A 27,272-nucleotide genomic window follows, 5' to 3' on the forward strand; every position below is an offset into this window, starting at 1 on the left:
AAAGATGCTAAAATTCACCTGATGCATTTATAAAAATTTAAAAAAAAAAATCAGGTATTTCACCACACAGACATACAATACCTATACGGAATTCAGATGGTTTCCATCCATATAGTCCAAGTTTCCTTATATAAGGTCAGAGCAGAAAAAGAGGATGTTTTTTCAATATCTGGGCATGTTTGGAATATAGTGAAAGGGTGAAATATGAGTGCAAAAAGAATGAACTTGTGTGTATGTGACCCAGTGTAACCAATAAAACCTGTATTAAAACACGGTTTCTTTCATGTACATGTCCCATTCACTGAAACAGGGCAGTCCACAAGAATTCCACCTTTTAGCATAGAGCACATGAGCTTCAAGTGTGTTAGAACCTGGTAACAGACTCATTAGGACTGAAATGCTAAGAAAGAAAATTAAAAGAGTAGTCACCCCTCTTATAAAGCAATTTTAGAACAGTGCTTGTTTATACATATTTCTCACAAGAGACAAAAGTCTGAGACCATGATATAGTCTTAGGCCTATCCTAAGCACATAATTTTTGTACATCTTACTTACTTCCCTGTGGTAAAGGGATGTACTTTCAGGGCAAAATCCTATTTTAAACCTGAATGTGTCATTTTAGGGCAACATATTTTATTACAATTTCAAGGGTACAGGTAACTGACATTGAGGAAATATGTATGATATGAAATATGGCATAGAAGAGGAAATGCTTTAGTTTACCATCAATGATTAGCAAAACTTAAACGCACCAGCCTACATGCATGGAAACGTATAACTAGACTTTTTTTAAGCTTTATGCATATCTGAGTGCATCACACCAGACAAAAGTAAAATGTGCAGTATAAAATAGCTTAAGAAAGTTCCAGTGTTTGAGAAAGCACTTATTTTAAATGTATGTACACACTTGAATGTTTACTTGAAGAATGTTTTAGTAGTGTGGGAAATGCAGCACTGTAAGATGAGGAAGACTGTTGGTAATGCGAGTTTTGGTCTTCTTCCCTACAGCCTGTTGCCACCTTTAACCTGCTGATTCTATCAACAGTTCTTTCACTCCCTACACCTTGTTCACATTTCAGGCTGCTCTGCGGATGCTTGTGGTTCTGGACTTTCAAATCGCTGGTGGAAGTTAGTTCTTTGTTTCCGCAGTTTCTCGGGAGCTTTTCTCCAAAGAATGATCTCCTGATTAACAATAGGATAAAATACACAATTTAGAAATTGGATAGCTGAACAGATCAATGTGTTACAGACCTAAGCAGCTGAACTAAAATCTGAGTTCTTTTCATAAGTCATCTCTAATAAAATACAGCAGAGTTTATTTCCTTTGCAAGATTTTTATCCTACTTTACTATAAAATATATCCAAGGTGGCAAGCAAATGTACAAAACTATTCTCTCACATTAAGTTAAGGTGCATAAAACTCAGTAAATTATAATCATAACATGAGATAAAAGGCAGAACATACATACTGGTACACAAGAATGAAAATGTAATACTACACTTAAGCAGTCTAAGAAATCATATAATATTTAGTATCTACGTTAACCAATAAGCTTACACAATTGTTTCAATATTAGGAAAAGGATAATTTTCTGTTCAACATATGTAAAATCAACTGACACTTAATAGTTTTCATTTTAATCTGTTGCAGCATACAAAGGAATAAAAGAGTGGGAGAAAATCAGAAACTAGCAATACTTTTAGGACTAACTGGTTTATATTTTAGCATGAACTTGCATGGATATCAGTGCACTTTCTCACTTATAATGACAGCAATATTAAAGCCTCAGATTATTAAGCATATTCGCACAGCTGTGGGAATGGGACAGAATGTAAAACTTTCTAAAACATCCATAGATATTTTTTTTAAACTTCACAACCAAACATTCATTTGTTTTCAGCAGGGTGACCAAAGGCAACTCCTGCCCCAATGAGACCAGCCTTGTTTCAACTCTAGACAGTTTGGTAAGCTAGAAACCTAGATAACTTGGCACCCAGTATAGTCACACTTGTTTGGCTCCTCCTGTAAACACATCTAATGAAACAAACCAGGAACTGTAACTCAGAAAAAAGTCCTAGTTTATAATCTTGTTTTATCAAGGGAGCAACAAACTGAACAAAGGTCTGGATGACACACTAGAGCAGTGGTCCCCAAACTGTGCCCATTAAGAGATTGTGGACTTCAGCTCCCAGAAGCCTCAGCCATGTTGGCCAATAGTCTGGGATTCTGGAAGCTGAAGTCCAAAATCACTTAAAGAGCACAGTTTGGGGAGCACTGCACTACACAGATAAGCCAGGGAGATGTAAAAGGTCTCTTAGGCTGCATCCACAATGCAAAAATAATCCAGTTTGTTACCACTTTAACTGCTATGGATCCATTCTATGGAACTCTGGGGATTCTAGTTTTGTGAGACATTTAGTCTTCTTTTTCAGAGAGCTCTGATGTCACAACAAACTACAATTTCCAGAATTCCACAGCATGGAGACCTGGCAGCTAAAGAGGTGTCAAACTGCACTATTTCTGTACTACAAATACCACCTACGTATTGCAGGCCTGGTTTCTTCAGAATCATGAGTCAAAAACGTCATTACAGTGGACCCGTGTTATACGCTGGGGTTTGGTTCCAATATCCCCTGTGTATAACAAAATCCATGTATGCTCAAGTCCCATTAAATATAATGACATAGCAAAATGGTGTCCCTTATAAAAAATGGAAAATCAAGGTTTGATATTTGAAATTTATACTTTTTTTGAACATTTTCAAACCGTGGATGCCTGAATCCGTGTAAAAAAAATCCGTGTATAAGAAGGGCCAACTGTAATTCACAAAGCTAATTTTATGAACAAATAATTTTTGTTTACATAATGCACTGAGAAGTTTCTACTGCTGACATTCTGATTTGATTGTTTTAATATAATCTGTTTTATTGTTTAGCATCCTAATTATTATTATTATTATTATTACATTAGTTATTGTTTTTATTACTTCAAATGTAACAGAAAAGGTAAAAGGGATCAAATCATCTCATTAAAACACTATAGTTTCTATAGCTATAGAAGTTCAAATTGTGTTTAGCCCACTAGTTATGTGTTATAATAATCACTTTTCAGGTGCGATGCGGTTTCTTCTTTTATGTTCAGGGTATCTGTTTTGTGATTAAGTAATCATACAATTAGAATATTACACACTAATTTAATAGAAAGGATAAAAAGCATTTATTTAGAAAATAAGATGGAATGTTAAAAGAAATGAAAAGAGGAATACTGTATATCAGTGATGGCAAACCTATGGCATGCATGCCAGAGGTGGCACTCATAGCCCTCTCTGTGGGCACATGTGCCATCGTCAGAGCTTGTTACTAGAAAGCCAGAGGGACATGGCACTTTGCAATAAATAAGTGGGTTTTCGGTTGCACTTTGGGCACTCAGCCTCTAAAAGGTTCACCATCACTGCTGTATATAATAAGTTGTAGAAGATATTGACTATATGACAAGAAATTTGTATATTGGGGTGAACCTTTGGGGGGATGGGGGAAAGACTGTTCTTTGTAGAATATTGAAGAGAATGCAGTTCTGCAACTATGTCTTTTAATGTTCTTTTATATATTTTCTTAATATTTATTTAATAAATAAAATAATAAACACTATAGTTTACAGAATGTACCTGTTGCTTGAAGTACCGTCTGTCCTCTTCATCAACTAACACTAGATTCAAGAAGTATCTTACTGAGAACTTTTTATTTACATCCCTCATTGTAGGAGTAGGATCATAGCCAGCCAAAAAGAGTCTTATGGGAATAGATTCACCTTAAAAAACAGAAGTCATGATTCGTTTTGTTGGCAAAAAATAGAATAGCTTAGAATATTACCACTATTTACTTACGTATTTGTTCTATATCCCACCTTTGTCTCAATATAAAACAATAAACAAAGCACAACTAAAACAATGCATAGCACATACATATAAAAACCACTAAATAGGCAATCTATTTTTAAAACATTACAGCACACCCAATCTAAAACACCCATTTGAAACAACAAAAAGAAAAATCAAAGGCCTAAATAAAGCCTCTGAATAAAAATGAATTTGCCTACTGTAAAAAAGAGACAGAGAGCAAGCAGAGGAGGGCCAAACTAGCCCCTGTGAGAGGGAATTTCATAGACTAGGGCAGCCATCAAGGTTTTCTGCCATTTCCACACTAAATGAACTGTGAGGGTGATGTTAAGCTTTGGGCAGGCTCTACAGACAGGTATAGGCTTTGGAATAGTGTGGACCCAAGCCCTATGGGTCTATATCAGTCATAATTACTTCTTTAAATGCTGCCCAGAAAGGGGAACAGCAGCCAGTAGAGCTATTTCAAAATGAGGCTTATATGTTCTCTATAACTAACACTACTCAGCAGGATCTGCTCAAATTTCCCTACATTTGCAAAAGCAGTCCCAGGTAGAGTGCATTCCAGTAACTCAAATGGATTGTAATCAAACCATGTGTTACTACAACCAAATCTGACATCTCCAGGAATGAGTCATACGTCTCTTTAATTGTGCCAATGCATCCCTAGCCACTGCTGAAACATGGGCCTCCGGGCTCAGGGCTGAATCCATGAGTACTGCCACCCTTGTTGTAGTTGTGTGCCTTCAACTCATTTCCAACTTACGGCAACCCTAAGACAAACCTATCATGGGGTTTTCTTGGCAAGATTTGTTCAGAGGAAGCTTGGCATTGACGTTTTCTGAGGCTGAGAGCATGTGACTTGCCCAAAGTCACCCAGTGGGTTTCATGGCCAAGCAGGAATCAAACCCTGGTCTCCAGAGTCATAGTCCAGTGCTCAAACCACTATGCCACGCTGACTCCACAGCAACCTGCTATTTCAGGGGAATGTAACCCCATCCAGTACAAGATGAATTTTGGGAAAGGCTTTGGCAGCACTTAAGATTAACTACTATTAAGCTTGTTGTGCTGACACACAAGTTGGAAGTTGTACAGTATATTCACAAATGGTGTACCTGTAAAATTCTCGAGAGGTCTACAAATTTCAAAAAGCAGTATGTTGGCCTGGCATAAGACAGCTTTTAAGACGAGAAGGAGGAATTTCTCTTTCAACCAGCTACACTAGGTCTCAACACACCATTTTGAATACACATAAGTCTAACAAGGGATTTGGAGTTTCTGTGAGAGCAGCCTCCAAGACAGAAACAAAATATCTGAGCTCAATGTATGAACATATATGTCTCCATCTGGATGATGAGGCAGAGCACAAACCTGTGTCATCACAGGGGGAGGGGGACAAGTAACTCAGTATTTCACACACTCCTTTGTCTCTTGCCCCTTCCCCTTTGACATCATATGAGGGGATTGGGGACATGACACATGCTATCCAGAAAGACATGTAGCCAGCAGGACGTGAACAAAGGCAGAAAAAGAGTTGTGTCTGTTTTTTCATTTCCTCATGCAGAGGCGAGGGCAGGTCTTGACAGGTACATCTGCACCTGCAGGCTCAGAACCGAAGACCTTGCGAGCAAAGGAATTAACATCTAATTACGATCCTCTTGTTCATTGAAGATCATGCTACTTAGTGCTTTAGGTCTTTTATATGCACAAGTTTAGACTTTTAAAAAATCCCATTCTAAATTACAGAAGGACATTTCTTCTAAAGAAACAGCTGACATGCAATATAAAATTAGTCTCGTGATTTTAACATGCAGTCACTCACCTTTAACTGGTGCACCATCCATTATTTCATACTTTGCAATTGTTTCCGTCTCTGTTGTAGTACTGGGTCCTAGTTAAACAATTATCAGACTGTTTTATCTGTATTTTACTAAATTTATTTATTTCCAATTTCCCATTTATAGTTGAACACAATTATTTGGGAGGCACTTCCCCTATATCCACAAATGATACTCTTTATTTTTCTAAATGTCCCAAACCCTTTTTGTAGCATGTTCAGAGAAGAGAAGAGTGGGGGAGTATGCTTCTGTCAGCCCAGTCCTTTTATGTTTAAAGCTGGATTCAACCCAACACTTCTACCAAGTTATTTTTACAGACTGTTATATTTAATAGCATGTTACTTCTTACAGTTAACAACACTACAGTTACGTGTCAGAGACCAACAAGAAAGCACAAACAATTCTATAATACATGCATTACAGAATGGGAGTGAATCTATCAGAAAAAGCCAGAGTTGGACTGCATGAAAATAAAATTATTCCTTTTTTCTTACCAATTCCAGTGATCTCCTTTTTGATCAGTTGTAATTCCATGTGCTGGATTTTTATTCTTACTAAAAGGAAGTAAATTTTTCCAACAATCACATCCTTTAAATGATACCTTAATACAAAGGAAGAGAGCATATAAAAATGTTGAATTTGTAGGCTATGTGTACAGAAAATTATATTTTTGTTTTTTAGCAATATTTCCTACCAAAGTGAGTTATTTGTTTGACTCATGAATAGTGCCATTACTGAAAAAGTTCAGCTACAAAAAGTTTTATTCCCTAATAAGGATCTCCAAATATTATGCAAAAAGATAGACGCTGGAAGTGATCATATACATTTTTTACAAAATCACTCAATATGCAAGTACTCTTGCCTTCAGACATCATGTGGTGGATCCCTCTCTGCTTCTTACTCATCTGGTGCACAAGCCCACTTGCTAGAAGATGACACAAGTCTACAGCAAAAGTAGGCAACTGCCATGGCTTCAGGAGCCACACTAACCTCCTCAGGGGATCCTGGAGGTCCACACCACCCCTCTTGCAAAACAAAACAAAACAAAACCCACAACTTGTTACTCCCAAATACCATAGGGAGGAATTTCCACTACACTTTTGCCCTCTCTGAGACATTTTAGGCCCAAGAGGGGACTTTCCTTTCTAATAGGAAATTAACTTATGGGTAAGTTAGTTATTTTTTTGTGGGGGTTTTGGGCTATGTGGCCATGTTCTAGAAGAAGAATCCACATAGCCCGAAAAACCCACAAAAAACTATGGATGCCAGATGCCAACCATGAAAGCCTTCGACTTCACATTGGTAAGTTAGTTCATTGGTAAAAAGAAACCTTTGCATGGTAGGCACAAAAACACTAGAAAGCACAAACTAGAATGCTCCATATCCCATAAAAGGCATTTTGGGGTAAAAAAAAAAAAGCCCAGAACCTTTTTTTAAAAAATTGACCCTTGAGAGCCAGAAAAATTAGTGGGGTGCCACATGCAGCTCATGGGGTATACTTTCCCCACTCCTTGTCCACGTCTGTATCTTACTTTTTTGACAGAAACCAACTTCCCCTCCTAAAGCAAGAAGTTCCAGAGTCTGGGTAAACCTACTGAGGCCTTCTTGGACATATTCTGCAACAGTGGTGAGACACAGCACATTATCTCTTCCAATTATCTGAGCAGGCAGGTAAAATTGTAGATGTAGGTGGTTCTTTAAATACACTTTTTGTAATTTATTAAGAGTTTTAGAAGCAATGACCAACACTTTAAAATTAAGGTGTGAAACAGACAAGGAACCAAAGAAGCTGGTACAATAACTAAATCAAATAATCTAAAATAGAACTGGTCATGATCAAAACTTTAGCCACAGCTTTTTATACAAGCAGTTAGCTGAAAGCTATAAACATTCTTCAAAGGTAGCCCCACAGAGATTTCACTATGGTAATCTAACCCTGATGTAATAAAGTATGTGCAACTCTGGTCAAATCCTTCTTCTCAACGCATGGGGGGGCAGACCATTCCTTTCTTACCACAGGCCATCACCTTGCTTTCAAGAGCAAAGGCAGCCCCAGATTATCCCTAAACTGCAAACCTGTTCAGAAGTGCAGCAGATAGGGTGAGAGCAACCTGAGGTAACATAGAGGACTCTAATACTTCATTATGTATTAGGAAATAAAGTCTCTGAATGTTCCTCGAGTGAATATGCCTACAAATAAGAAACTAGCATGCTCGGGAGAAAGATGCTAGCACAGCCTACTTCTTGCTGAGATACTTTTAATTGGTATTCTAATTAGGATTTTTTTACACATAGAAAACATTAAAATTCAATCCTGCTGTGAATCTGACATCCATGTTACTCATGCTTCAGCATGTGTAGATAAGACTTTATTCGGGACAACTGAGAAACTAGAAAAGCTACATGAGCTTTTGCTTCAAGACAAAAGGAATGACAACTTTGGATGGAAAACCCACATATCCCGATTAATAATCTAAAAGCAATCTTTTGTTTATCACTGTTATGCACTCTCTAGTTTTCATGATTGCACTTTTCAAAGTCAAGTGTTCTTGTGTTTGGCTTATTCAGAGACATACATACTTGGATTTGTTGTATTCAAATTCTATGTGCAGACAATCTTCAATGCCTACTTCCATTTTAATAGAGTTGTTAACATCTGGGTATGTTGCAAGTTGGTGAACAATAAGGTCATATTCTTTTACCAGGTCTGACAATCTTCTTACTATTGTTACCTTAAGGAAATACCTGGAAAAGAATGACATTAGTGAAGATACTGTTCACCTATTTTCACATATTTAGGACTAGGTTTTTGGCTTTCTTTACCAAATGAGATAAAACCAGAAGATTATATCAAGGTTAATGCATTAGCAGAGCTCTTTTAAATAATCAGCTCACAATTCTATAGTACTGTACTTGTGTTACAAAGGAACCATAAAAGTCATAGAAACTAGCTATCCTCTCCAAAGCAAGAAAGAAATCTATTCCAGCTTCTAAAAATGTATCAATAATTTTAATCTGTAACATTTCTTTGCTGTAAACTAAATACCCTAAAGTCATCAGATATTGTCAGATCTTGGAAACGTAAAAGGGCCAGCCCTAGTTAGTACTTGGATGGGAAACCACAATGTACCAGGCGCTGTAAGCTATATTTCTGAGGAAGGAACTGGCAAAACCACTTTTCATTATTCCTAAGAAATTTTTATGGAGTTCATGGGTGCCCAGGCACATACAAACTGTGCCGTCCATACGCAGTGTGCGACGATGCCATCACATGTGTGCCGTGTCCTAATGGACGGGCGCACGCCTGATGTCATAGCACCGCTGGAGGGCGCTTAGGGTACCCTATTTGCAGCACGAGGAGCTCCTAATTGGAGCTCCTTCTGGGAGGGTGCCTCATTCCCACAGCAACTAGATAGCCGCGGGAACAAAGCCAGGGAGAAAGGGGCTGAGCAGCCCCTTTCTCATCTGGCTGCGCCTGTCGGGGTGTTTTGCCGCTTCCCCATGGCCTGGAAAAGTGCCGGGTTGGAACCACAGGGGCTGCCGGTGAGGCTGCCCTGCCTCCAACCTGGCAAGAAAAGGGGTGGCTGCGGACCGCCCCTTTTCTGCCATCTGTACCCCACGTATATTTATAGTACAGAAAGGATGATCACTCTATTCTTCTAAGACTTTTATTTTTATTTTCTGTTTGCTGTATCTTTAGTTTTTTTCTATTTCTACAAATAAAAAATATTGTGTTGAAGTGTTATTTTAATCATTAAAGTTACTCTGACAGACATTTATACCAATAACTTCTTCCCTCGTTATAGTCCCGAATACTCTGGAGCAGGTTTTCAAGAAGTACAAGGTGCTATGGGGGATCCAGCAAAAAATTCCCTCTCTCTTTTTTTTGTATGGGTCTTCCTTGAATCAAATACACCTTTCACAAGTTGAAAGACACTTCTAATAACTTTTTTGGAAATGTATGTATGTATACCAGTATCCCATTAAAGGTAAGCCAGTCAGACTGCTGTAATTACAGGTGCAGGGGAGAAATGTGCTTTTCAGTTTTCATACCTCAATCTGACATTAGCACCAATGTAGGATTCATATGGCTTCTCAACTTGCATAAATTCGAAGTCATAACTTCTACTTTGTGTTAATTCACCAGGTAAGGCCAATTCCTTCACTAGATTTACAAATTCATGAGTATTGCTCTTGTCGTTGAAAAGTTCTGAGGAATGAAGGAATACAATCAGAAAGCAAACTGGAAAGCAAGTATAACAAAGGTTTTCCTGTAGAATATACAACAGTTTTTAATGGCCAGCATTTGGAATGCTGGAGGTAATGGGTAAGAACAGGGGGGCACAAATAGTAAGCCATAATAAGAATCTTGAAGTCACATGTAAAAATAAAGAATAAAGACTAAATGTACTCTTTCAGTATGATAATTAGGTGCCTTGCAAAAATCCTAGAGTAATTTTTAAATAACTGTTTGGTTTATTGTGCTGCACAACAGCCCATCTTCTTTTATCCCAATACAGACACTTTGACTAACAAGCATCTTTATGCAATAAATGTGAACAAGCAAGGATGACATAGTGGAGCCTTTTTTAAAAATATATGAAATTTTACATTTTCCATAGTGTAACCAGGGATACATTTTGCTGAACTTCCAACAGATGAAACAAAATGTACAATTTTTTTAAAAGCTCTTTTCTAAGAACAACAAAACAATAATTGAGAAATGCAGGAAAATCATACAGTTCTTACTGCATGTCATTCTCCAGAACCAATACAGCAACTATCCCTAGCTTTACATAATGTAAAGATGTACTTTATTTGTGTAACTGCTGCCTGACAGAACACAATACAGAAAAGTGATTCTATTCAAGTTCTTCATTTTCAGTGCTATTTATCTTTAAGCAAATACATTTAACATATTAACTACTTCTGACCAGTCCAGATATTGACTTCTGTGCATCAAGCTTATAAACACTTGACAGTTACACAAATCAATGGAAATTTTCTAACTCACCGATTTGTCCTACAAATTCAATTCTGATTCCTTGGTGTTCTAGCCTCTTTCCATGTTGTTTAAAGACTATGTTCACCTGCAAAAAACAAGAACCTATTGAAACATAAATGCACAGATTCATTTTCATTACAAGGACTCAAATGAGATTACTTATTAAAATTATTTGTATATCCCTCTTGTCTGGCATGTTTGATAATCTATGCAGCTTACAATAATTTAAAACATGTAAAAAGCCTACAGGAAAAAACCACAAAAACAGCAGTATAAATTGAGACAGATGCAGTAGATGAAAACTGTTTTGTTTTGTTTTGTTTTGAAAGCAGGGCTACTATTCTCTGTTTGCTCCTACCCCATGTTATAGTGCTGGACTATGTGGCCTTTTGATGTCTTCCTACTCTGAATCAAAACTCTTTTGCAGTTAAAACTGGGCAATTTGCAATTCAAGACCAATCCTTTCCCTCAAACACCCAATTCTTTATTATGCAATCATTTACAAATCTAAAAAAAAAAGACATAAGTAGCTCATGACTGTGGGAAGAGAAACTGGTGAAGTAGCTATTTAGCAATGAATTGTGAGAATTGAGATAAACAAGAGAAATAGGAAGAGACAGACATTTGAGAGTGAATGACTGTGACAAACACAAATATCTCTCACCTCCCCTTTTTCCCCCAATACCTGAAAGCAGTAATAAGAGTTAACAAATAGTAGGACAGTTCCCAAGATTGGTGCCAAAGAAGAGACTGACTTTTCCATTCTATGAGTTAGGACATGCCCACACACCAAGAACAAATTAATCCTTCATATGGAAGAAAACGGAGCATTTCTGATTCTTATGTACATGCTATTTGTACATGCCTGAACTCAACTGTGGTACCAGCTTTAGTTACTGCACCTCACTCCTTAAAACACTCATCATAACTTGAAGAAAAAGCCACCCAGAAGCTCTTTCCACCAAATCTCACATAAGGAAAGAGAGACAGAATGTTTATACAGGTAGTTCCTGCAAAACAGTGTGCCTTCCAATACTGCGGCCCTAACAATATGAGAAAATGTCTCATTTAAATTACATGAATGCATTTCAGTAAAATTAATAGTGAACATCCCCTTCTTTAATGGATCTTATTCTGGAGACTGTCTTATTCTGATGACAAAACAGAAAACAGAAGCCTACAGCTTCAGAACTAGTTCTGGGAACAAATAATAAAGGACACAGACGATAATCTTTCACTTCAGGTTGTGATCATTCTTTAGCCCAGCCTTTACCAGCATGGAAACCTTCAGATCTCTGCGTTTAAAACTCCCAGCATTCTAACTCATGGCCCATGCTTGTTGGGACTGATGGAAGCTGAAGCTTAAAATATCTGTAGGGCAACAAGTTACAGAAAGCTCCTTTGGCCATTGCAAATCCCTTCGAAATAATCAAATTTATTATTTGTAACTGAGCTTAATTTCTACTGTGGGATCAGATTAAATGAATGTACCAAACAACAACTATAACCTCATTAGTATATATCTCTGGCTATTCAGTTTTCTTAAGTAGATTCTGGAAGAGGGGAAAGTGAGTTTACCTTTCCTGAAACAGATTCACCATCATAGAATAGATAATGTTTTTCTGTTTTACCATCCTCTGTTTTGATTTCAGCTGTTTTTCGTGATTCTGCATCATTAAGAACAACATCAATCTCACAAATGGGACCAAACAAACCTCCAAGAAAACTCTGCAATAAAAAGCATATTAATTTAGATAGACTAAACAGGAAATAAACAGAATAATATTACAGCCACAGAGTATTATCACATTTCAGAATTAAGTAATTAGGAGAAAGCTCTATGGTTTATTACAAATAATAATAATAACAAGATCCCATACTTGAAACGGATTTGCCCTTGTGGTTAGGGTTGCCATATCCCGGCGGCCCCCGTGACATTCACGGTTTCGGGGGGCCCCTCCCGGTCCCGGTCCGGTTTGGGCCCCCACCCGTGCCTTGTTCCCGGTTTGGGGGTCCGCTGCGGGCATTGCCGCTGCCGCTAATGCGGCTGCTGCGGCGCCGACCCACCTCCTCCTCCGGCTCCGCCTTCCTCCTCTTCCTCGGCGGGCGGCAGAAGCGCCGCCGCCACCATGCCCCCACTGGGAGGGCTTGCGCGCCGCCCAGGCCTCAGCAGGGGCAGGGGCAGTGCGCGCGCCTTCCCCACTTCCCTCCCCGCGCGCGCGCGCGCCTGCCTCACTTCCCTCCCCCCCGCGCGCGCCTGCCCTGGTTCCCCCTCTTCCTCAACGGGCCGGCGGCAGAAGCGCCGCTGCCACTGCGCCCCCACTGGGAGGGCTTGCGCGCTGCCCAGGCCTCAGTAGGGGCCAGTGGCAGCGCGCGCGCCTTCCCCATTCCCTCCGCCCGCGTGCGCGTGCGTGCCTGCCCCACTTCCCTTCCTCCCGCGCCAGCCATCCTAAGGAGGAGGAGGGGGGAGAGGAGGAGGAGGAGGAGGTGGAGGAGGAGGAGGAGGAAGGAGCCGGAGGAAGGGTGCCTGAAGGCCAGGGCAGAATTGGGCCACAGAAGGAGGAGGAGGAGGAGGAGGAGGAAAGCTGAGTCAGTGGCCATTAGGTCTGCCTTGGTATTTTGGGGTTTTTTAAATTATTTTTTAAAATATAAAATACTTATTTTATTTTATTTCATTAATTTTTATTATTGCTTGTTTTTATTTTATTTCATTAATTTTTATTATTGCTTGTTTTTATTTTGTTTCATTAATTTTTATTATTGCTTGTTTTTATTTTGTTTCATTAATTTTTATTATTGCTTGTTTTTATTTTGTTTCATTAATTTTTATTATTGCTTGTTTTTATTTTGTTTCATTAATTTTTATTATTGCTTGTTTTTATTTTGTTTCATTAATTTTTATTATTGCTTGTTTTTATTTTGTTTCATTAATTTTTATTATTGCTTGTTTTTATTTTATTTCATTAATTTTTATTATTGCTTGTTTTTATTTTGTTTCATTAATTTTTATTATTGCTTGTTTTTATTTTATTTCATTAATTTTTATTATTGCTTGTTTTTATTTTGTTTCATTAATTTTTATTATTGCTTGTTTTTATTTTGTTTCATTAATTTTTATTATTGCTTGTTTTTATTTTGTTTCATTAATTTTTATTATTGCTTGTTTTTATTTTGTTTCATTAATTTTTATTATTGCTTGTTTTTATTTTGTTTCATTAATTTTTATTATTGCTTGTTTTTATTTTGTTTCATTAATTTTTATTATTGCTTGTTTTTATTTTGTTTCATTAATTTTTATTATTGCTTGTTTTTATTTTGTTTCATTAATTTTTATTATTGCTTGTTTTTATTTTGTTTCATTAATTTTTATTATTGCTTGTTTTTATTTTGTTTCATTAATTTTTATTATTGCTTGTTTTTATTTTGTTTCATTAATTTTTATTATTGCTTGTTTTTATTTTGTTTCATTAATTTTTATTATTGCTTGTTTTTATTTTGTTTCATTAATTTTTATTATTGCTTGTTTTTATTTTGTTTCATTAATTTTTATTATTGCTTGTTTTTATTTTGTTTCATTAATTTTTATTATTGCTTGTTTTTATTTTGTTTCATTAATTTTTATTATTGCTTGTTTTTATTTTGTTTCATTAATTTTTATTATTGCTTGTTTTTATTTTGTTTCATTAATTTTTATTATTGCTTGTTTTTATTTTGTTTCATTAATTTTTATTATTGCTTGTTTTTATTTTGTTTCATTAATTTTTATTATTGCTTGTTTTTATTTTGTTTCATTAATTTTTATTATTGCTTGTTTTTATTTTGTTTCATTAATTTTTATTATTGCTTGTTTTTATTTTGTTTCATTAATTTTTATTATTGCTTGTTTTTATTTTATTTCATTAATTTTTATTATTGCTTGTTTTTATTTTATTTCATTAATTTTTATTATTGCTTGTTTTTATTTTATTTCATTAATTTTTATTATTGCTTGTTTTATTTTATTTCATTAACTTTATTACTGCTTGTTTTTGTTTTATTTTATTAATTTTTATTATTGCTTGTTTTTGTTTTATTTTATTAATTTTTATTATTGCTTGTTTTTTATTTTATTACATTAATTTTTATTATCAAATATATACACCCTTGCCTTGTTTTTTTATTATTTTTTATTATTAAATATATGCAAGTGCATTTTTTGTGTATTTATGGTGCTTTGAATGCTAACAAGTCTGCCTTTCTTGGCCAATTATAGTGATGATGATGATGATGATGATGATGATGATGATGATGATATCAACAAGCCTCTGAGGCACGGCCAATGTAACTTGCTGTGATTTTTACAAACTCATGCGCAGTGAAGAAAAGCCACAGTCCCTTGACCAAGTACACACTTCTGAGAAGTACAGTTGAACCCAAGGGCAAGTCCATTTCTGCCATCTGTCTAAGAATAATGCCAAAATGTCCTCCATTTTGATCATGCCTAAAAACATGCATTTATATTAACATTTTTTTAAAAAAAAAACCTCAATTTTTTGCGCGTCCTCCATTTTTATAAAAATGTGTCCTACATTTGAAAATGTTGCCCTACATTTGTCCTACATTTGTCCCGGTTTAGAGGTCCTCACTTATGGCAACCCTACTTGTGGTTTAGATGAAGTAGAGTCAGTTTGTCATGTTCTACTTTATTGCTCTTTTTATAAGAACATCATAGCCTCACTTATAACTCCTCTTAGTCAAAGATTCCCAGGTAGACAAGATAAATTCTATGTAGAATATCTTCTCTCAGATTAAAATGAGCAGCTAGCTGCCAAAGTTCCTAGATTTTGTGCAGCTGCTATCGATTGCTGTAGATGTGTAGCAAAATAATGTTGTTAAATATTTGATTATTTGTTTTCCCACAACTTCCTCTTATGGTGGATGAAGTGGTTTTAAAATGTGTATATTATACCCGGTTGCCTGTCTTGTAATATACGTTTGTTTGTTTTTACTATGCTGGCTAATAAATGAAATGAAATTAATAATAATAATAATAATAATAATAATAATACCCTGCCCTTTTCCCAAAAGTGGGACTCAGGATAGCTCACAACATTTTAAAAAAGTACAATTAAAAACATACAAAATAGAAACAGAATTAAATTATTACAATATTAAAACAAGTTACATATTAAAAGAATAAAATACAATTAAAAAAGAAAAATGCTAAAAAGACTTTAATACAATACAACACCAGCCCATGCTTTAAAAACTTTCTATTTTAAAAGCCTGTCTTAACAGGTACGTCTTAGCCTATGTTTCTAGGTTCAAAAATAGAAATATGTTATAGCTAAACTTTCAAGTAAACTTTTCAGCAGGAAAAAGGAAGGTGAAATAATGAGAGACAACAAAATCCTACTAGAGATCAGTATCAGTAAAAAAGTAAAGATAGTGCAGGAGTAGGAGACCAGGCTGAGCTTGACTTTCACACCAAAACAGGTCACACCACCAGCACTATCAACCCACACTAATTATAAAACTTCACATCTAACCTTTTAGGAGACTTAGAAAATAATTCAGTCAAAAAATTTTCAATATAAAATGACACAGGTGGGTTACAGACAGTAAGGGGAAGACGTCTTGAAGGTGTCTTCCCCTGAATACGGAGCCTCCAGACCGCCCGCCCCGGGGGCGTGGCTAAGGTGGATGGGGCTTCCACACTGGGGGTAGTGAAGACGCCTCACCTGGGGCCGTTTCTTACCCGCAGCTTCCATACTGCCGCCTTGCAGGATGCTGCAAAGAGAGAGGCAGCTTCCGCACGGGCGGCCAAAAACGCGGCTTTTTTTTTCTTTTGCCGGCGGGCGGATGCGCAGCTGCAGCGGTCAGCACCGGCGGCAGAAAGCGTGTGTGCACATTTAAAGCACCCAGACCCCTTTAAACTTTTCCCCCCGCCTTACCCAAAAACAAAGGTGGCCTCCTGCCAGCTGGTGATAAGCTGGTGTTGGCATCCTTGTCCACTTGCACGTTGCCAGTCTCACTGGCATCATGGATGCCTCCTCTCCTTTGGTCCCCGTGCTCTTGCTGAATCTGCAATGCACAGCCACAGCTGTCGCCGCTGCCACCGCTGCCACCGCTGCCACCGCTGTCCCCCTGCCATCCCCCATCAGCTCCCTTGTACATATGTAAATATTTAAAGTTTTAGCGTTTTTTTTATTGTTAGGTGAAAATGGCGCAGGAATGTGTGTAGGAGTTCACTTTAAATTCCAAACTTTCCACAATTCTAGCAGCGCATGCGTACATGTTGCTCTAGGGTTAGGGTTACGAGCATTAAAATAGAGTGCAGCTGAGCTGCAGCTTCCACATCTGCATGGCATCTGACGCTCTAATTAGAGCCTCGGTGCAAACTGCGCATGTTCCAGGACCCTGACTCATTATGCGACGCAGCAGACACGGAGCTTTTAAATGGGCAACTTAAATTTGCGGCGTGCCAATTGTGGCGTATCGGTGCAGCAGCTTATATACGGAGATGCGCACGTACACCGCTTATCAAAAAGAAGCGGAGAAAAGCGGCACCTTTTTAATGCCGCTTCTTCCCGCTTGGGGCGTGCGGGCGGCGTGTTCATGACGGCATTCAGGTAAGGGCTGTCTGAAGGCTACACCTTCATGACATCATGAACACACCCCTTTTTGCCCGTCTGTAACCCGCCACAGACATCTAATTTAAATCTCAATAATTTAAGACAACTCTTGCATAGATACTTTTCTATTCACAGAAGAAAAATACTGTAAGATCAGAGAGGGTAAAAGCTAAAGGAAAATGGAAAACGTTCAGTTGTTTCATCCTCTGGCCATGATTCCCAAAATCAGTGGCTAGTCCCCCACCTCTTCCCCCCGCCAGGACTTTACATCTCTCTATTAAGACTGCATGCCAGATGGGTAGAGTCAATCAGGAAGGTAACCGGCCTGAATTTACAAGTCCTAAGCAGAGCAATGGAGGACAGGAGGTCGTGGAGGTTTCTCATCAACAAGGTCACCATGTGTTGACAGTTAACTCGAGAGCAGTTAACAACAAATAAAATATAGAGGGCACTCTGGATCCAAGAAGGGTTGGTTCCAGGCCCCACAGGGATACCCTAAAACACAGATCCTGAAATCCCTTCTTTTTAAAATGGTGCAGGACAGCAGAGGAGATGGCAGCAAGCTCCAGCCACTGACTAGGGGCACATTATTTGGGCTCCCTCACTTCCAGAAACAGACAGGAGATCTGCAAGGCTGAAGAGAGTTGAAAAGATCTGTGAAATGGCAGGAGGCATGGATTAGAACCAAGCACTACATTTGGATACCCACCATTTCACAGATTGTCACATCTTTTTGCAGCATCTCAAATACAGTAAGTAGTAGACTACTTGGTTTGTGCTGAACATTGTGTTGTGTAGTTTGAATCCACAGTTGGTTGAACCTGCAGATCCAGAGCCCATTGATACATTGAGCCCACTGTACAGTAAAAGTGCCTCGTAGAAACATAATTTGAAATGAGTTTTGCCCAAGTGCCAATTTGAAAAGAAAGTGAGCACCCTGAAAACCCTACATCTGAAAAACTGCCTGTTGCCTAGTCACATTGCCAAATGCTATTCATCCATACTTTTTTCCTCTCCTCATTCTAGCAAAAAGACCACTATTAAGGGATTATTTGGCCCTCTTGTAGAGGTGAAACACTGTCTTTCAGCAGATATGGAAAAGTGTAGTCCGCTAGCCATTTCTGTGGGCCCGGATCCCTCCTAAATTTTTGGAAAACATATCATATTCCCCCTGTTGCCTCATAGAGAGTATGGGGACAATTTCATTGTTTGACTTCTGGGTTGCTTCCCATGGGAGGAGCAGGGAGAGAAGACCTTTCCTGCGCTAAAATGGTCCAAAAAGGGCCAAAACATGGTAAAATTTTGGAACCTCTTGGGCAGGGACGTAGCCAGGATTTTAGGAAGGGGGGGGGGGTTCCAGACTAAGTGCCACCATTATAATGGGGCTTGGGTGCGGCAGTGCAGCAGCACACACCATCCATTTTTCTAATTGAAGGGGGGGTCCGGGGACCCCAAGAAACCCCCCCTTGGCTACGTCCCTGTCTTGTGCCATTTTTTAAAATGTTCTTTCAAAGAGTTCAGTCATCTCTGATCATTTGGGAGGCCAATGTGGCTCCCTGGCACCGAGCAGCTACACATCAATGTTACAAGGATTCCATCCTCAAAGAAGAAATTATACATGATGACATTCAAGACATTCACCATTTGAGGTCTCTGCCAAGGCCAGGTGAGGGTGTCATGCAGCTCTCCACATGTTGGTAGATTGCAGTTCATAGCAACTAACCAGCATAGCCAATAGTGGTGTGGCATTAATTTCAGTCCAACAGTATCTGGAAGGCCTGATAATATCCACCCCTGGTCAATAACTTCAAATGCACATAGATAGCATGCAGTTAATGTGCTTCCTGCCCCATTTCTTCACATATCTTCTTTTCTAGTTCTTTCTTTCATCTTCCTTATCCAAAATGACTCTTTAATTTTACTTGAGTGTTAGAAGGAAAGTACCGGTAGAATCATGAAAGAGAGTTGTGGAGGAAAAGATGTCCAGAGAGGGCACCTCTATCCTGTTTTAGTGCCTCAAAGCACTTTGAAAGGAATCCCTGAGGCATTCTGGCCCTACTTAAATATTAACACAACCCTCTTTTTTAAAATAACATAACATAACATAAAACTTGCTAATTCTGCCAGCAAAAACTATTCTGTCTAAACAAAAAGCACAATGGGTGTCCAGACTTCAAAGGAGTCACAGAAGCACTCAATAAAGACAATAAAAGGCAAAACAAACTTCCATTTCTGGCAAAATGGAAAAACATCATACAGTGTATATTTTTATAAATAACTTTGATCTAAGTAAAGGAATTCTGTAAGAAAAACCATCAAATTCTAAATGAATATGGTTACAATATCCTTGTATTACAATCTACAATCAGAAGCTTCCTTTTCAGTCCAAATCATACAATTGTTTTCCTATCTTTGTTTTGGCACGCAGAGCCCATAAATTTCAAATGCTGAGAAAACAGCCATAGCAAAACTATTTTATTCTGACAATATAGAATACCCCCCCAAAAAAAAACCCATATTATATTTGATAAGGCAAAATACGCAAGCCTCAACTCTTCAATGATTGGTGCCACACTTAAAACATTAAAAACAAAGAGTGCACTAGCCTAAACTGCTGTATAAAGAAGAGTAAAATATCTAAAGAGAGAGAAACGGTATGTTGAAAAGTGGACTCATTTTTAGAAAAGCAGATTAAAAGTTTTTAAAAACAACCCATAATTATTGCACATACGTTTGCAGTAAATGCATCATAAAATAAATTCTAAAAAAAATCAGATAGCATCGAAGTCATTGAATTAACATCTACAAATATGCTTCATTTATATATTACGGTGTTTTTTAGCCCAATGTAAGGATACTACAAGTGTACATTTACAGTCACATGCAGGACAAGAATATACAAGACAGGAAAACAGGATTGTCCACAGATGCCTACTACAAGTTCAGACAATGGCAAATGCATCCATCACTGCAAGAACATGTAAAGTCATCTTGAACATGCACATGTGGACATTTGCTATCACATCATATGATTTCAAAGGAATATTTTAGCACCTTTGAGACTGAGAGAAAGAAATTGGTAGCATAAGTCTACTTTCACAGATGCATGGACTGAAGTGTGTAGGAACAGACCTTTAAAAGCAGGCTGTGTCTGTGAATAGCAACAGAAATGGAAAACTTGTTGGTATGGTAATGAGGTGAGGTGACAAGTTCAGTTTTAACAATGGTCATTGGAGGATAAAGGCAGGAGAAAGGATGTTGCCTAAAGTCAAAGTAAGGAGAAAACCATATGAACAGTGGTGGTTGTTACTGGAATGTAGAGTTGATGCTGGCTGGGAATCAGAAAGGAGATGTGATGAACTTTCCAAGACAGGAAAGTTCTTCATGAGGCTGAGGTTAACTGAAGTGTTCTCCAGGAAGATTGAAGTGTTCTCCAACTGGTTTTATATGTAGTGGTCAGAGGATTTACCATATAATGAGGTTGTTAGATGTTCATTGTGTAGCTACATGTGATGTCCAGAAAGTGAACTGGCTGAGATTGAAGTTGTTGAAATTCTGGTGAAATATCTTAAGTCCTCTCCATGACTCCATATTATGAAGATATCATCAGTGTATCTCAGGAAGAGGAGAGGTTTTTGGGTGCAGGAGTTGGGGAAGTGTTGTTTTAGGTCAGCCTTGAACATACTGGCATATTGTGGTGGCATGTGTGTACCCACAGCAGTACCATTTACTTAAAGGTATAAGATGAAGTAGTTGTGTGTCAGAACAAAGTAGCAAATCTTGTAGCTAAGTCTTCTAAAGTCCCATCTGGAATGATGTTCCCAACAGCTGGTAATCCATCCCTCTGTGGGATGCTGGTATATAAGGATTCCACGTCCATAGTGGCTAAGATCATGTTCCCCAGGAGGCTGTGGATGGACACTCATTTCTGTAGGGAGTCCACAGTGTCCTTCACATAGCTGGAAGTGTAGGTGGCATACGGTCTTCTAAAAATACTGTCCATATATCTGGAGGCACAAACTGTGAGTATTCCAATTCTTGAGACGATGAACCATCTAGGGTTGCCCTATTTATATACAGTATTTGGGGGTCTGGTCAAGGCTCCTGGGATGTGTATATTCAGATTTGATTCTACACTTCAATGAAAAATTTCCTGAGTAGTCTGTGTAATTTCTTCCAGTATTCATCTGTGGGGTCATTAGACAAGATTTTGTAAACTGTTGTGTTATATAGTTTCTTCTCACACTCCTGTATGTGGTCCGATTTGTCCATGGCAACTATAGTTTAGCAGAACATAATCAGAGCTTAAGTTATGCTCATTCAATCCTCCCCTCATGAAACAATGTCCCTTTTTTTGGTTAAAAGCTAACTTCAGTTTGTCTTTTTAATGGAACTTACATAGTACACTTTGTATTTCTTTTAAAGCAGGATCAAACAATGGTTCCCAATCATAGTTTGCAAACCAAGAATGTACACACTCTTGTCTATTCAGTCAAGATTGATAAGGATGGGAGAGAATCACAACACATAGTGGGAAAAATACATAGCCAAGATCCTATTGTTTTACCGGTGTAATTACTTCAGAGGCAGTGGTATCAATGACAAGGAGAATAAGAACCAAAAAACAGGAAGATTAAGAAGTCAACAGAAAAACACAACCAGCTCCAAGCCATCTATGCCTTAGTTGACTTCAGGAGGGGACACAGGCAACTTTCCAAGGCACTGTTCCCATAGTACCATATCTTCAAGGGCACTCCTTCTCCCTCAAATGAGGCAATCACAGAATAGAAGGCTTGGAGTAAGCTATATCTTCCTCCATTGCTATTTCTGTCCTCCCGCTTTTTCAAATGGAGGAACTGTCAAAACACTTGCACAATGGTCCATTCTGTAAACCATTTGCTCCAACAAACTCCTGGCCCTTGAAACCAAGGATCCTGGGAGGTTCATTCATGTTGCACTCAATTTTAGCATTAAAACCAAAACACCTCAACAGCTGTCAACTGAACATGGGCATGGCAATAACAAGGTTTCATCTAAAGAGATATACTGACATATTTCAATGCTCTTTGATCTGTGATGGCTTTCATCTGTGATGGCTTTCACAGACAGCCCCCTATTGTAGCTCCAAATCCATGGTAAGAGAATCAGGTCACTCTCCAGTGAGTTGCTGGAGATCGAGGAGGATAACCTCACTTCTCTGACTGCAAACCAGGATGGGTCTGCCTGGTAACCACTCCTCTCCCCTTGACACACCAGTAGACAGTCATGGCGATTCCCATGGGGCTTAACAGCTGCCAGGGGCTGGACACTGTGAAAGAATCTAATGCATAGATCCATGTGCAACATCCAAAAACAAGCATATATGCACATAATCTCAAATCACGCATGCATAAGTCACCAACAGGAATGCAGCCAATGGCTTCATACAAAACTGTGATGTGGCACTTTCAATCTTCTGCATAGTTCTGGATACAGTATACCCAAATTATTTTGCAGAGATAGAATAAATGGTGATAAAAGAGCAATCCAAATGATCAGGGAGCTGAAACAACTCCACTTCAAGGAACAGTTACAAGGTTTGGAACTATTTAGTTTAGAAAAAAAGTAAGTATAAAGGGAAACATAATAACAGTGGATATAATTATGCACTGTGTAGAGAAAGAGGACAGAAATATGTTCTCCCTCTCTCCCACAGGTAGAACGCAGAGCCATTTAATATTAGTAGTTTCAGGACAGTACCTCTTCACATAGTACAAAATTAAATTCTGAAGTCTGAAGCCACAAAATTTGGTGATAGTGGCCATTAACACTGATTGCTTTAAAAGAGAAAAGACAAATACATGAATGAAAAAATCTAACAATGTCTATAAATCATGGTGGCTGAACCCTAATCCTGGGTTTAGAGTAGCGAGGAGGCAACCTTGATATGCCTGGGGTTCAATGTAATCCACCAGAATCAGCCATGGGCTACATACCTTGCTGAATTTCAGTGGTAACTGGGGAAAACTCATTTAAAACAGATGTCTTGCTTACTTTAAAAAACAGGTTTCTCTGGTTTATCAAAACATAGTAGCCAGCTGATCCAAGCCATTTCAAGCAAGTATAATGCTTAATTGATGTGTAATTTCCCCAGCTTGTTGACTAAATTTGATAGTGTCATTTACTGCTAAATTTTATTGGTCTGGTTTCTGGTGATGCCTTGGGAGTCAGAAAAATGGTCTCAGGGTGCATGCAGCATTTGGGCCACATGCTGATCAACCCTGATTTAGAGAGTGCATGCCTCCAAATATCATTTGGAGAATGATATTGCAAGAGAAAGATATTGCCCTTGGGCCCTGCTTGTGACCTTTCTATGCACATCTGGTTGGCCAACATGGATCTAATCCAGCTCTTTGTAAATTTCATCTCCAGAACTTCTGACTGATATACAGTTGTTGAAGGCACAGAAGTTCTAATGGGAAAGCAGAGTTAGCAGCATTAATAAATCATCGCTGAAACAATTAGTTTTCTGCTTACTACAGTAAATATACTAAAGATTTCTATAGCTTGTGAAATCTGAGGAAACCCCTGTATGCAAACACTTGAAGATACTATTGCAACACCAAATGAGGAAAATGACTAAGAGACTACTGAGTTAAATCAGTTGACCTTAAAAAACCCATTAACCAATCTTGGTATGTTAAATAACTCACTTAATTATGCTTCTTCAGGAATAATGTATACTATGCCAGAAAAGAGCAATATCAATAGCTTCAAGTAATCAGCAAGGTGTACAGAACTACAGATTTTGCAACTGCAACATGTTACTGAAACTCTTATTAAGTGATATTTTTGTACAAGACCCTCCCATCTAACAAAGAAAAAACTCAATGTTTAAAATTAATTTGTTTTAATGGCAATGTTAATTGTGAAAAAGACTATGTATAATAACTGTACTAAAGATCTCTATCACTATAAAACATTACATTCAACTGTCTGAAAACTTTAAAAAGGCAGCTGAAGTACAAAGGTCTATACATTTCGCATACACCCAAAATATTAGGAACTCTGATGGAAGGGGAAAAGACCGCTCTTGAGCATATTCCATAAAGCATGTGATATAAGCTATTGAATCTCTTTAGGGAGCCTTCACAAGGCCCTGTCTTCTATTGGTTGTATGATCAACCTATGCTCCCTAGGCTTTATTGCTTACTTAAATAACCTCTTACTGCTCTTGAAGCTATTCAAACATCAGGCAGTTCTGCTTCTCTGGAATACACCAGGACACTAGTAGTATAGTTATTGTTACTGCTGCAAAAAGTAGTTATATAAAGACAGCAAACATACGCTCCCAGTATCTGTGGATCCACAGCACAGCTTTATTATTTAATTAGGGTTACTTCAACCTTCACAAAAACCACCAAACAAGACAGATTTTAATTTCCCTACCAACGCTCTTCAGTGTTGTGTGAAGTAGTACTGTGGCTACTATCTGCATTCCAGCTCTCTCTTTTCCCACTAACTACATCCCAAAGTATATTTTGCTGCAATATACTAAAACAGGGTTCCCAATTTCAGGGGGTGCCACAAACAATGGCTTGTGTCCTTGAGTCACAAGCCATCGCTCTTTCTTTTCTTTTCTTTTCTTTCCTTATATATATATTTTTTTTGATTGCTCAATTTAGATTTCCATTTTATGCCTGGAGTTAAAAGTTAGTTTTTTAAAGTTCAGTGTGTTCAACCGTGGCATTGCGTGTGGTTCAAAAATTAAAAATCAGACTTCACCATCATCAAATGTGATACTCCTTTTGTAAGAGGGTGCGAACATTAGTCAAACGTTTTGCAGGGGTGTATCTGAGGGAGTATCTCAGGAAACGTATCTGAGGGGTGCATCTGAGGAAATGCCCCTAAGGAAGTAGGCTCAAGTCTACAAAAGCTCATGCTGCCAACTTCTATCTTTCAGTTAGTCTCAACGGTGCTACAAGAGCCCTTTGCGTACTGATTTTCCACACTAACACAGTCAGGGTGACTAGATGTCTTCCTTGTCCACAACATGCCCTACATTTGAACCTTCTGTCCAGGAGGATTTCCAAAGCGTCCTCCATTTTGAGCATCACTAAGAAGCATGACTTTACATTTATATTAGTGATTTATTTTGTAACGCCTGCCATTTCCCCTGAATGCTCTGTATTTTCTGTTGCCTTGCCCTCCTTTGCGGTTAGGACATCTGGTCACCCTGAAAACAACTATGGCTTTGAATTTCCAAGGGACCATGGGGCAGTGATCCCCAAACTGTGCCCTTTAAGATACTTTGGACTTCAACTCCCAGAATCCACTATTGGCTGACATGGCTGAGGCTTCTGGGAGCTGAAGGCCAAAATTTCTTAAAGGGCACAGTTTGGGGGCCACTGATGTAGGGCTTAGGAAAGGTAGGGGGGGAAAGCAGCCTGACCCTGGGTTTTCTGAAGAGCAAAGACTATCACAGCCCTGGTTCAAGGCTATGGAACCAGTGCTTCTTAAATGGAGGACATTTTGGGGGCTCTTCCTGGGCAAGAGGCTGAAATAGAGGACAAAAGGAGGACGCCTGCTGGTCTCACTGTTGGACCTGGTCAAAACCTGGAAGACATTTTGGGACAGTAAAGAACGTGCCTCGCAAAAAGGAGGACGCGTCAGGTGGCTCTTTTAAGGATAAGGAAACCAGGCACCTGACACACTCTTATGAGGGGCGCCCCCCATTCAGACGCCCGCGCATGCGCACGCCCTGCCCGTGACGTCACCAAAAGGGGGCGGGGCGCGTGGAAGGCAGAGGAGGAAGAGACGCTGGGGGCTCAAATAGGAGCCCCTCTTTCTCTCGCGCGCGCCACACAGGTGTGGGCGGGGCCGACGGGGACTGCGGGGAGGGGGCTGCCACGTCTCCATGGTAACCGCCAACGTTCCTCTCAACGTTCCATAGAACTCTCTCCCCTCCCGCTCCCAGGCCTGAGCTAAGCAAGGACTAGAACGTTCATACAGAGCCAAGAGGCCACACAACACGCGCATACATGCCGCTGACTCCCTTACCATGGTCTGTCGGTCAGTCAGTCAGAGTCCGGACCCCCCACCCAGAGTAGCAATAGCTTTGGCGGCGGCGCTGGCGGCGGCAGCAACCCCGTCCCGCGCCCCTGTCATGTGACCTCAGAGGCCGCTCCACGCCCCCGGCACGTGACCGCCCCTCCCTCGGGGCGGAGGGAGAGGGAAGGGAACGGAGGTGCAATGCCACCCTCCCGCCTGCAGAGGGCAGCATTGTCGGACCAGGCTCGGAGGCTGGCTCCGGGGAAAACAAGTGAACCCGGAAATACGGCGCCTAAGCCCGCCCCTTCTTCCGGTTCTCCACTCTATGGTACCTGAGATAGATACTGTATATATATATATATATATATATATATATATATATATAATCATATATATAATCATATATATATATTCATATATATATATATATATATAATCATATATATATATTCATATATATATATATTCATATATATACACACACATATTATATATATTCTGTGTGTGTGTGTGATGTTTGTGTGTGTATATATATATATATATATACACACAAACATCACACACACACAGAATATATATAATATGTGTGTGTATATATATGAATATATGTGTGTATTGATATGTGTGTGTGTATCTATCTATATATTTTCCCTCAGGTACCATAGAGTGGAGAACCGGAAGAAGGGGCGGGCTTAGGCGCGGCATTTCCGGGTTCACCTGTTTATATATTATGTGTGTGTGTGTGTGTGTGTGTGTGTATATATATATATATATATATATATATATATATATAATGTGTGTGTGAATATATTTGTGTGTGTGTGTGTGTGTGTGTGTATATATATAAAAGCCCCTTTGAGACTCACTTTATGTGCGTGTGACAGTCAACCCG

General features: G+C 38.8%; 1 protein-coding gene across 2 annotated transcripts; it reads right to left on the minus strand.

Moving 5' to 3' along the window:
- Positions 1–33: 33 nt before the first annotated feature.
- On the minus strand, positions 34–26,494 carry LOC149318795 (vacuolar protein sorting-associated protein 26A). 2 transcript variants are annotated; one of them, XM_089510476.1, is made up of 9 exons: positions 26,390–26,494; positions 12,315–12,464; positions 10,746–10,821; positions 9,785–9,941; positions 8,312–8,476; positions 6,226–6,332; positions 5,716–5,784; positions 3,666–3,808; positions 34–1,182 (listed from the first exon to the last, which is right to left on the minus strand). In XM_089510476.1, exons 1-9 carry the CDS (start codon positions 26,390–26,392, stop codon positions 1,069–1,071), a joined length of 984 nt encoding a protein of 327 aa, XP_089366602.1. In that variant the 5' UTR covers positions 26,393–26,494; the 3' UTR covers positions 34–1,068. The 2 variants fall into 2 exon arrangements, with proteins under 2 accessions (XP_089366602.1, XP_089366601.1); XM_089510475.1 differs by lacking the exon at positions 26,390–26,494 and adding an exon at positions 12,617–12,854.
- Positions 26,495–27,272: the final 778 nt, after the last annotated feature.

Source organism: Sceloporus occidentalis, unplaced genomic scaffold (assembly GCF_023333645.1).
Source record: "Sceloporus occidentalis isolate IW3139 unplaced genomic scaffold, rSceOcc1.0.p SCAF_2, whole genome shotgun sequence".
NCBI classification, from domain to species: domain Eukaryota; kingdom Metazoa; phylum Chordata; class Lepidosauria; order Squamata; family Phrynosomatidae; genus Sceloporus; species Sceloporus occidentalis.